At 24.0% G+C, this 13,171-nt stretch overlaps 1 protein-coding gene across 1 annotated transcript in view; it reads left to right on the top strand.

Moving 5' to 3' along the window:
• LOC101234472 (ATP-dependent RNA helicase DHX8) overlaps window positions 1-13,171 on the top strand; it is a 99,110-nt gene that overhangs the window by 18,750 nt on the left and 67,189 nt on the right. Inside the window, exon 6 of the mRNA XM_065810857.1 lies at window positions 10,490-10,534. Within this exon, the coding sequence (XP_065666929.1) occupies window positions 10,490-10,534 (45 nt within the window). The remainder of the gene's footprint in view (window positions 1-10,489; window positions 10,535-13,171) is intronic.

The following is a 13,171-nucleotide window of genomic DNA, read 5'->3' as shown; positions in this document are numbered from 1 at the left end:
TCGTGTTAAAAGTTATTTTCTTTTCCTAGTTCATTTTTTTTTTGTAATTGTCTCTCATCGCTCCAAATAATCTTTTTTGCACTTTTTTTTTGTTATTTGAAATGTTCTCAAAACGACTAAAAAATCTGGCTAGTATTTCGCAACTAAATATTATTTCCGTAGTCAGTGATCGAGAGCGATCACTCACGCTTCCCGACCAAGCCTGAATGTAAAAAGGTCTTGTCTGATGTTAAGCTTTGTTATTCTCAGTTTACTATATTTTGTATCTTATATCAGATGTTAGGTTCTAGAGTTAGTCTTCAACAATGTCATTAACTAAAGTGAGTCTAACTGTTTCTTATCTACAATATCAATCTTCATGAAAATTTAACATCTAAAGTGGCTCTATTTGTTGATGACTCAACTTTATACTCTTGTCTTGACAAAAAAATCTTTTCTTTTTGATTGCTTAGAACAAGCAGCTGACTTTAATTCTGATCTCTCTTTTGTAACAGCCTAAGGCTTGCTGTGGTTTACGGATTTAAATTCTGGACTTAAAATCTGCAATTTTTGTTAAACAACAAAACTCATTTATTTGTTGTATTTCTATATTGATAAATAACAACCCTCTTACTCTCAGACAAAGTCTAAAAGCACATTGTAATGGTTATGCAGTTGTGGTGTAGTGGTAGAGCGCTCGCGTCATAAGCGAGAGGTACCGAGTTTGATCCCCATCACGTCCCTGGTAGTACCTTGCTCAACTTGTTTCTTTATGCAGCGGCCTTGGTTGTTAAGGTTCGTGTTTCAGAGTTATATAGTTGAGAGAGGGTTATAACCACAGTTAAGTAGCCTACTTGTCTGTAGTGGTGTTTTCAACATTGGGGAGGTGAATTAGCATTAAAAAAAAAAATTAAACCTGATTTATCTGCCAAGCTTGAGCCACTCTTCCATTGTTGTAAGGTCGTATTTCTTTATTTTTTCTACAAATATAATCATGGTCAATGCTCAAACATTTAACATCTCTAAAAATGAGACTATAAATCAAAAATCATTCTTGCTTGAATCAGGTGTATAATTATTTGGAAAAAATTCTTTAACGTGTGTATTTTTAAAAATTTTAAGCAAACCCTAATGTTTGCATATGCAAAAATATAGAAACATGACATTCATTTTTCTGTCTTTTTTTCAACAAAAGTTTGCACTTTCGTAGATTTATTGTGCCATGTCAAGCATATGTTTGTTACATTAATATTACAAGAATATATAGATAACATGTGTCATTTATTGCAGCATGAAAAAAATTCTTTAGATGAGCGTTGTTTTTACTGCTTATAAAAAAAGTTTTATTGTTTCTTATTGTTATAGAATGCAGGCATTTTAATAATTATTAAAAATAATTATTAAAATGCTTGAGTTTTTTATTTAAGTTACAATGATAATTATACTTTTGAGAAAAAATTACACTTTTGCGAGAGCCATAAATTTCTCCCGTAAACCAATTTATGGGAGTGTGGGCGAGAGAATTATACTTAATGACAGAACCATAAATTTCCAGTAAACTATTTTAGAGGAGTGTGGGCAGGAAGCGAGAACTAAAGCTATATATATATATATATATATATATATATATATATATATATATATATATATATATATATATATATATATATATCCTTATCTCGTTGTCGAAAGAGACGTTGATGGTAAAAAAAAGTCTTTTTTAACAACATTTTAATGGCTTCAACAAATAACCTATGCATTAATGTCATTTAAAACAGTTAAAATATTGGGGAAATACATAAAGTTTTATTGTATTTTAAAAAACCTCAATTATAATGATTAGAAAGTTTTTTTTTATTAATAGTATTTTTATTTTTTAAAAACATAATTACAAAACATGCGCTGAGTTTTGCTACATCGACAATCTTATAGCCTGCTGCTAAAAGGGAGTGCTGCAACATCGACTATCTTTTAGCCTGGTGCTACAAGGAAATGCTGCTACATTGACTGAGGGTTTGGTTTTGGGCAAGCAATGTATTATTTACAAAAAAAAAAAAATTATTTAAGTTTTTAAACTTTTTCTAGTCTGGATTATTAACGTTTTCTTTAAAACTATAGTTTATGGAAAAAACTACCATGCAAGACTATATGAATCAGTGTTTTTTAAAAGGGCTGATTTGACATTTTTTTTGAAATTCACTTTTTGTGTGTTTTGTGTCCTTCTATGATAGCTTCATCAGTTTATGTCAAAAATGTATTTAAATTTTATATTCTTACACAAATAAAGCCACCTGAAAGTTTTTGATTTTTTTTAAAAGGGCAAGTTTGCTTCAAATACGCCCTTTTTAAAATATTCACTCTCCAGCTGATTCGTATTTTTAGGCGCAATACGTGGAAATTGTAAACAGTTTCATGTATGTTGTTGTTATTTTGTTAAAATTTTGATGGATCTTGTAATTCCAAGTGCTAGAAAGAGGAAAGAAAGTTATCCTTGTGATTACAAACATAACAAAATAAAACAAGCGCGTTTAATGGGACAGTCATGCATAAATCATAAAGGAAATAAAGTCCCATTAAAGTACCCTAAGTTTACTTGCAGGTAAGTTTCAAACATCCAATGTAATATATATATATATATATATATATATATATATATATATATATATATATATATATATATATATATATATATACACACACACACACACACACACACACTATATATACATTTACATATAGTATATTTAAATCGTTTTAAACTTATCATAACTTTAATGTTTACATGAAACTCTACTAAAATTATAAAAAATACTATACTATAAGATTTTGAAGCATTAATCAAATTTCATGAAAGCATAAGTTTAAAATAATTTAAATATATTATATGTTTATATGTCTAAAATTTATAGAATAGCATACTTCAAAATATTTTCACCCTAAAACCTAACTCTAAGTTCAAACCAGCTATAGTACTTAGATATGGGTATACCTGTTTTATACAGGTATGATGAGTAAAATGACTTTAAAGTAAATAATTTACAGGTTTTACATATTAAACTTTTCTTGAATAGTAGTTTGATATGCCTAAGTTTTGTTATGATTATTTTTTCAGATAGTTAACATACACTGAATAGTTATCTTGTTATAGTAAGCCTAGGCTTATATAGTTCTTGAGAGTATAACATAGGTGGAAGCACTAAAAAGTCAAATACACTTAATATGATTTGGTCGATTTCCCTACAACTTTGGTGGCAATGTTGTTCTCTGTTTAAGATTACAGATAATGCTGTGTATTTTAATAAAAGCGTTTTCTAGCTTGTATTAGTTGTATATCAATTTTTCTGATTTCTTTTTTAAGGTGCAATAAAAAGTGTTTGGAAAACTTTGGAGAGGCTAACTGTGTGGATATCTTTTCCAAATTTTATGATATAAAAACAAAGACAAACAAGATTTTTATATTCAAGGATTGATAGATGTCACTAAAGTTAAAAGAAGAACGGCACATCAAAAGAATCTTGAAAAACCAAAGCAGCCAAATAGCTTCTCCTATCATGTGATTGCAGGCAATATACGCGTAGAAATATGTTGCAGGGCACTTTTATCTGTCTTAAGTATTAGTGAAAAACGATTAAGGAGAATAAGGAACCCTAAGGTAATTGGAATAACCCCTGAAGATAAAAGAGGAAAAGGTATTACTAATTATCTTTCTCAGAATGTTCATGACATTGTTAGTAATCACATAAGATCATTTCCACTCAAGGAATCACATTACTCAGGCAAAAAAGTATATTACCTCAATGCAAGTTTAAATGTAAAATTAATGTGGCAACTTTTTTGTGATAAAAATCCAGATTTAAAAGTGAGTAAGTCTTTTTACTGGAACCATTTTAAAACAAATTTTAACTATCGGTTTGGGCACCCACAAGTGGACACTTGTTGCACGTGCGAAGAATTAAATCTTAGATTGAAATCACCACATCTCAATGATGTAGCTAAAAGAGCAGCGCAGACTGATTTAGATGCTCATAAGCTCAGGAGTAAAAAATTTTACAATGCTTTAAAACATGAAACATCAGAAGATAGCTCAAAGGAGGAGCACATTCTATCATTGGCATATGACTATATGAAGACGATAAGCTTGCCAAAAATACCTGTCCAACAACTTTATTACATGAGACAGCTATCAGGTAATGTTTTTTCTATACATAACATTAAAGAAGAAAAAAGTCATATATATATATACCATGAAGGTCAAGGAAGAAAAGGGCCTATTGAAGTTGCGACTTTTTTAAAAGATTATTTGAGCTCACTTCGACAATGGTATAATACATTACATTTGTTTTGTGACAACTGTGGTGGACAAAATAAAAATCAAACCTTTTTGTTTATACTTAACTGACAGTGGTAGGTTTGATTAAGTTGAACAGTTCTTTCCTATGAGAGGGCATAGTTTCCTCCCTTGTGATAGGGACTTTGGTATAATTTCAAGTGTTTTAAAAACGCATGACCGTCTTTATCACATGCATCAACTCACCGAGCTTATTATTAGCAGCTCCAGATCATGAAAGTTTGCGGTGAAAGAAATTGTAGATGCAACTGAATTTTTTGATTTTAAAGCTTGGAGCCGAAAACATTACAAAAAATCTTTTTTCTTCAGAAACCAAGGGTAAAAATACCCCAAAAGAAAAGAAGGTTCACTTTTCAATTAGTAACTTGTTTCATTTTGTATATGAGCATGATAAAAAAGGCTACATTAAGGCATTCACCAATATTAATGGTTTGGTCTGTCATACTTTTTTTATGTCCAAACATACGGGTACTGTTCTACAGGTGGATAGTTTGGCTTATACAAGTGGCAAAGCTACTCTGAAAAAAGTGAAGGTGGAAGACCTTAAAAAATTAAAACAATTCGTTCCTGAAGAATTCAACGAGTTTTATAACGAGCTGTACTCCTGGCCAACTAATGAATGTGAGAATATCCCTGATAGTGACTTTGAGGGGGAACTAGATTAATTCTTACTGATAGCTAATTTAGTTAAATATATGTATTGTGTTTATTACTGGGACGTTAAAACATTGTTTTAAAGTACATAGTTGTAGTTCTTACGGAGTTTTAATTTGTTTTCCTTATTGAAATACTCGATTTTTTTTAAAAGGGCCAATTTTTCGAAATTTCATACATTAATTATTAACAAACGAAATGTTATAACAATTATCAAAGTGTACTAAGATGTTATTCCTGCATATATTTTTTAAAAATATATTACACAAGTTCTGTATATTTAATATTAAAAGATATAAAGAGTTTTTTTTAGTTTTCTCAAAAACGGGTTTTGAGCAAATCAGCCCTTTTAAAAAACACTGATTCATATATATATATATACATATATATATATATATATATATATATATATATATATATATATATATATATATATATATATATATATATATATATATATATATATATATATATATATATATACATATATAAATATATATATATATATATATATATATATATATATACATATATATATACATATATATATATATATATATATATATATATATATATATATATATATATATATATATATATATATATATATATATATATATATATATATATATATGTATATATATATTTATATATATTTTTATATATATATATATATATTAGGGTGGAGTGAATTTTAGTTTTTTTTACAATTCGTTTAGCCTGAAAAATTATTATTTAAGATTTTTTTGAAATTATAATTAAAAAAAATAAACTTTTTTCATTTTTAGTTTAAAGGTCATTTTTTCTGCAATAAACTATAAAATAACAATTTTTTTTTAAAAATAATTGTTATTTTTAAAATTTTTATAAAATTTTACTTCTTTTGAGACCCAACATGACATACTTTTGAAAAACTTTTTTTTACATAATATTAGGGACCCATTAAAATTTTAAAGGTCTTGAGGAACCTCAAGATAATTTCCTAGAGCATTGATATTTTTCCTGAGTATTTCTGAAATGAATAGACAACTTTCGCACACCCAGGCTAAACGAATTGTAAAAAAAAACTAAAATTCACTCCACCCTAATATATATGTATATGTATACATATACATATACATATATATATATATATATATATATATATATATATATATATATATATATATATATATATACACACATTATTTGTATATATATATATATATATATATATATATATATATATATATATATATATATATATATATATATATACACACATTATTTGTATATATATATATATATATATATATATATATATATATATATATATATATATATATATATATATATATATATATACAAATAATGTGTATACATATACAAATAATGTGTATACATATACAAATATATATATGTATACATATACAAATATATATATATATATATATATATATGTATATATATATATATATATATATTTATTATTATTTACACCCTAATATATATGTATGTATACATATACATATATATTAGGGTGGAGTGAATTTTAGTTTTTTTTTACAAGTGTGTATATATATATATATATATATATATATATATATATATATATATATATATATATATATATATATATATATATATATATATATATATATATATATATATATATATATATGTATATATACACACTTATTTTAATAATGTCAGCAGACAACCCCTAAATGTGTTTTATATAATAAAATAATACTGGATTTAAAAAATTTTTGAATAAAAAATATTTTTACGGGTGCCACAAGGCCCTTATACATCAAACAGGTTCCTAATATTATAAAAAAAAAAGTTTTTCAAAAGTATATCATGTTGGGGCTCAAATGAAGCAAAATTATGTAAAAATTTCAAAAATAATCATTGTTTTATAAAAAGCAGAGATAAAAAAATTATAATTAAAAAAATATTGTCAAATTCCCTTTTTTTTGTTATAAATTAAAAAATGTCATTTTCTATTTACTAAAATCTAAAATAATATATTTATAAAATGATTCATATTTTTGAAATTTTTATATATTTTTGCATCATTTGAGACCCAACATGACATACTTTTGAAAAACTTTTTTTTTTATAATATTAGGAACCTGTTTGATGTATAAGGGCTTTGTGGCACCCGTAAAAATATTTTTTATTCAAAAATTTTTTAAATCCAGTATTATTTTATTATATAAAACACATTTAGGGGTTGTCAGCTGACATTTTTAAAATAAGTTGTTTTTACCACCACCCTAATATACATATATATATATATATATATATATATATATATATATATATATATATATATATATATATATATATATATATATATATATATATATATATATATATATATATACTTTTACAAAATGCTTCTAAAGTAGAAAGTGAAAAAGTAAAATAGCCTGGATTTGGTTGATTTGATCTTATGACAAAATATATTTTGATGAAAAAAGTATTTTGTTTCTAAGATTTATTTCGTTAAAAGATGATATTTTAATACAATGTGAAAACAAAACAAAAATGAGTTTTATATAATATTTATTTTTTATATATTTTATATTTATATTTTTTCAAATAAAATTGGTCACAATTATTGTTAATTAGAAAGATAAAAAAATTTATTCTTTTTAGTTGAACAATAAAACCAATTTAGAAATAGAAATAAAGCTAATAAAAAAAAAACAGATCTATCTATTACTTAATATAGGAACTGGCAAGTCTTTTTAGTATAAAACTCCTAGTGCTTTATTAGTTTTTTTTTCAAGTACTTATCTGATTGCAAAACATCGGGCATGATGTTTTGCAATCAGATATGGATGAATTGTTTTTACACATTGATTATTATTTTATTAATTATTAAAATAACTTCTTAGTTTTACAACATATCAAATAAAAGCATCAGGATTTGATTGAGAATAATAACCATGTTTTAAAACATTCAAAACTAGTTTCTTTAGAAAGATTTAAATTTGTAGGGGAGAGTGGGGCACCATGATTTTTGCATTATAACTATTTTTTTAACACAAATTTTAAGAGATTGGTGCAACTTGAATATTAAGCTTGTACCTACAAAATTAAAGTCAATAATTACCTAAAGATAGCATATTAACTTTGTGAGATTATTTAAAGTAAAATTAGAAATTAGTATCAAAGTAACCCACCCTTTGCACACCTTGGTACAACCAATTAAAAAGTAAAACTATAAAACTTCAAGAAAAGATTTTTACTTGAAAGCAAACAAATTAATAATTAAAACCCAAATAATGCACATTTTAGATTTTACACATTAACTAAAAAACACATTAATTAAAAAATCTTTATTTTTGTTGTTGTGATTATTGCATAATTACATGATAGTTTGTAAAACTCATTGTTTTGAATAAGTAATATTGCATTTTTACTTTTTTTTTTGTTTCATATAAAACACTATTTTTGTTTACTCATAAAATTAAACATAAAATCCAACAAAGTCTAATAAATGTTAATCTAACTTTTATTTCCATTTCATAAGAATTTTTTTGCCCACTCAAACTGGCTGACGCTGGTGCGGAAACAGGTGTTGGTGACAACCCCCTATTCTCAGCCAAGCTTATATATATATATATATATATATATATATATATATATATATATATATATATATATATATATATATATATATATATATATATATATATACTATATATGTTACTGTTACCCGCAGTACCAGGAATTAGCTAAATGCTAATGTTTATAATATAATTTAATATTGCAACTCTGAGTTTCATGTGTTATCACAATCATCAGGCAAGTAGTAAAAGTTTAATTTTGCTACCTTTTACTACTTGCCTGATGATTGTGATAACACATGAAACTCAGAGTTGCAATATTAACTTATATTATAAACATTAGCATTTAGCTAATTCCTGGTACTGCGGGTAACAGTAACATATATATTATATAGCTCTAGTTTATCTATTGAGCACTCTTTCAAGTATACAATATTATACATGATAATATAAAGATATTTTCTTTATTCATATATATATACACTTACGTATATATATATATATATATATATATATATATATATATATATATATATATATATATATATATATATATATATATATATATATAGACACAGATATATATAAAGATATATATAAATATATATATACATATATATAGACATATATATACATATATATATATACATATATATATATATACATATATATAAAAATATATATATACATATATATATATATATATATATATATATATATATATATATATACACATGTATATATATATATATCAGGCCTTGTTACGAGATTTTGCTGCGTAGCGAAAACGCGTAACGCATTTTTAAGTAACTCAACTCAGCAAATATATTTTGCATCGTTAGAAGTTATATTGCGTCACTAGCGTCTTTACAAGTACCGCATTGTAATTAAAGTTATTTTATTAACACGTTAAAAATCATACAAAAAGTTTTTTTTTTCTCACTATAACAAAAGTTACAAATAAAATCAAAGTTCTTATTAAAAAAATCATTTTTATTATTTTTTTCAAATATAAACTAAATTTTATTTTGAAAAAAATATTTTTTTCATGAAACGTAAAATATTTGTTTATTTTCTTATGATTTTACATTTGGTTTTTGGTTATTTTATCAATTGTTAATAAATTTTTTCTTATTTCATTTGTGAACTCTTTTTAATAATGTTTTTAACCAAAGAGTTTTTTTTTGTTATTTATCAGTTACCGATAACATATTCGTGATCATAATTTATTTTCATGAATTAAATGAACGTCATTAAAACTTTACGTTATTTATTACAATAAACAAAATATGTTATTAATAAAATTTTTACATTAAAATAAATCGTGTATTTTTTAAACTATTATGACTAAAAATAATTTTTATATTTAAAAGGAATTTATATATTTAATTCCTTAAGATAAAACTTAAACACTTTATTTTTTTTTAACTAATTTTTAATATAAAAAAAAAAAAAAATGAAACAAACTGTTTCTTTAACAAAAAAATCTATTAGTTTACAATTGCGGTTAAATGCTTTTACTTTATTTCTTCTGAATAAACGTCACGCTAACGATAATTAAAAGATAATTTAAATATTCTAAAAGATATAAGTTTTTGCGTAGCGCAAAACTGCTGAGCGCGTAGGCAAATCGCCTTTTCGCAAGCAAAATGCGAGCTGCGTAACGCTTCTTAACAAGGCCTGATATATATATATATATATATATATATATATATATATATATATATATATATATATATATATATATATATATATATATATATATATATATATACATGCATGCATAGATATTCACCTTAACAAATAGTTATTATGGTTTTGGATAAATGATTTATTAAACAGTTCATAATTTTTTAAACATTTGTTTTTTGTTTTGTGTTGTTTTTTAAAGTAAGTTTATCACATTGTAAACAAATGTAATTTATACTGAATTAAATCTTTTTAGTGGGAGTTAGACGATGAAAAAGTTGCTGCATCAGCTTTAGATGAGGTTTGATTCATTTATTTCATTATAAATATTTTCAAGCTAAATAACATTAAAAAGTAAACATTAAAGGGGTACTAGCAGATGCATTAAAAGGTATTTGCTAGTACCCCTTTAATGTGTACTGAATATTCAAATGTGTACTATATAATAAAATAGCATAAAATGTTATAAATTTAAATTTTTTTTTAATAAAGTTATTTGTAAGGATTGCTCAAGACCTTTTAACATTTAAAAGATCCATAATATTATTAAATTTTTTTTTCATGGTGTTTAAATTCTGAGGTTTAGTGTTTTTAATAAATTAAAAAAAAATATACTGATTACTTAACAAATGTTATCAAATTTGCTTTTGAATCAAAGATAACAATGAGTAATTATAAAAGTATGAAATATAATCTTTTTGTCACAAATTTTTTAACTAAAATTGAAAAAAATTATTTGACAAGATTTTTCCATTATAATTTTAAAAGAAGAGCGCAAATAAGATCCAGAAATCCTATTCTTTGTTTTGATCAATAAAAAAACTGAGGTATACAGTTCGCTTAGTTTGATAAGAATAGTCTGTTAGGCATCAAAAAATATTCAATATTTCGCAGATGAATGGTAAACAATCATGAAGAAAGGAGAAATCTGCAGACTATCCTGTTGCCCCAAAACTGTCTATTCAGACCAAAAAACACTGTGTTTGGTTATGTGATGTGCCCTTTTCTTATACATGTCAATATCTTAATATAAATGTTTCATGTAAACAAATTGCTGTTTTTGAACAAATAAAATATGTTTTGCCGACATTAATTACATAAAGCATTTAATAAATCTATAACGTGTACACAAATATTGATGTTTAAAAAGATAAATGGTTTTGGACAATAAAAACAACAAAATTAGAACAACATAGAACATTATTTGTTAGGAATTTATTCTCAAAAATGAAAAATAATTATTTTGGACGAGGAGCCACTTAATTGTGGTTATAACCCTTTCTGCTTCGCGGACAAGCAAATTGAGTGCGGTACTGCCAGCAACTTGGTGGTGATCGAACTCGGAACCCCAATATAATGATAATAATGTCAATATATAATAATTAATATAATATTAATTATTATATATTGACCTTAACAATAATAAGAAAAAATTAATGTAATGTTGATTTAAATTATTTTTTGGTCTTTCAATTTTTCAATCGCATTTTTCTCAAAATCGTCTTTTGTTGGCATAGAACAAGATAATACTGGACAGACGAAAATATTGTGTTTACAAACATTAATGTGCAATTGAATTGTAAAGTTAAAAGTAGTTTTTTTATTTACACTCCTTTGAAATATTTTATATGAAGAGTTAAATCCATAAAAAGGATTTATAAATATAAATCCTTTTATGGATTTAACTCTTCATATACAATATTTCAAAGGAGTGTAAATAAAAAAACTACTTTTAACTTTACAGTTTAAACTTATTAGTTGAATAAATATTCAACTAATTGTTTAACTATTTTTATTTGATATTACAAATGTTTGCATTTTTTTAAGAATTTAATGAATAGTTAATTTTGATATCCATAATATTGTTTATTGTCATGTGGTTTTTTTCTCCTAAATACCAATAGTTAATTTAAAACAATGATTTTAAACAGTGTCAATGATTAGTAAACAAATTTTTTTTATGAAAATTTTTTAAACGCTTGAATTTTGCTCCAACTAATAATTAGAAACTTTTTTTTTTTTAATTTTTTTTTTGCTTTATGTAGTTTTTACTGTTTTTATTCTCATAATTTTTTGTGTGTAAATATAGTACATAGAAAAAGATTTTCTATGTTCATTACACAAATTTACATCAATTTAGCTCTAAATAAAAGTTTTTAATTTACATATATAAAAATATATATTAAAAAGAATTCCTAGTTATATATTATATAAGCTGTCGTTAATAATTCAAAAATTTAATTCGTAGCTATTTATTCAGACTTTTCTTGTAGTTGTTAACAATTTTTATTTACTTTACTATTTACTATATACTGGAAAGTAACAGCAGAACATATTGCTAAACTTTCTACTGGAAAGTAACAGCAGAACTTATTGCTAAAGTTTACCATTTAAAGTGGAGTCATTTTAATAATCAAGCACATTTGGAAATTTTTAGCTTTAATAACACAAATTTTTAAATGGTTTTCTTTTTCATGGTGCACTAATTTATTTATTACTTAGTTATAATACTTAGTTGTTAATACTTAGTTTTAATATTAGAATAATATTAATAATATTATATTACACATTTAAAGTTGTGTACCTTGTTTATGTCAGAAATAATCTTTCAGAACAATCTTGCTTGGAAATGTTTTTATTCTTGAAAATGTTTTTAATGTCCTATTGTTACTGACACAGTGAACAGAAAGACACAAAATTATATAGTTGATAAAAGCAATTTCAAATGTGATTTGAATATAATTATAATGTATTAAAGATAATGTAATAAAATAGTTAAAGTAATATATTATAATTCAGTTTTTAACTTTTTTTCATCAATATGCTGTTGTTCATCTTTTAACTGTTTTCCATATCCTGCACTCTCAAAAATAGTGTAGTCTTTTTATCTACAATATGTAGCAATTTTGTTGTTTATCTTTTAACTGCTTTAAATATC

Source organism: Hydra vulgaris, chromosome 11, assembly GCF_038396675.1.
Source record: "Hydra vulgaris chromosome 11, alternate assembly HydraT2T_AEP".
In the NCBI taxonomy this organism is placed as follows: Eukaryota; Metazoa; Cnidaria; class Hydrozoa; order Anthoathecata; family Hydridae; genus Hydra; species Hydra vulgaris.
The sequence above is the reverse complement of the archived record's forward strand: the minus strand, read 5'-3'. Positions and strand labels throughout refer to the sequence as shown.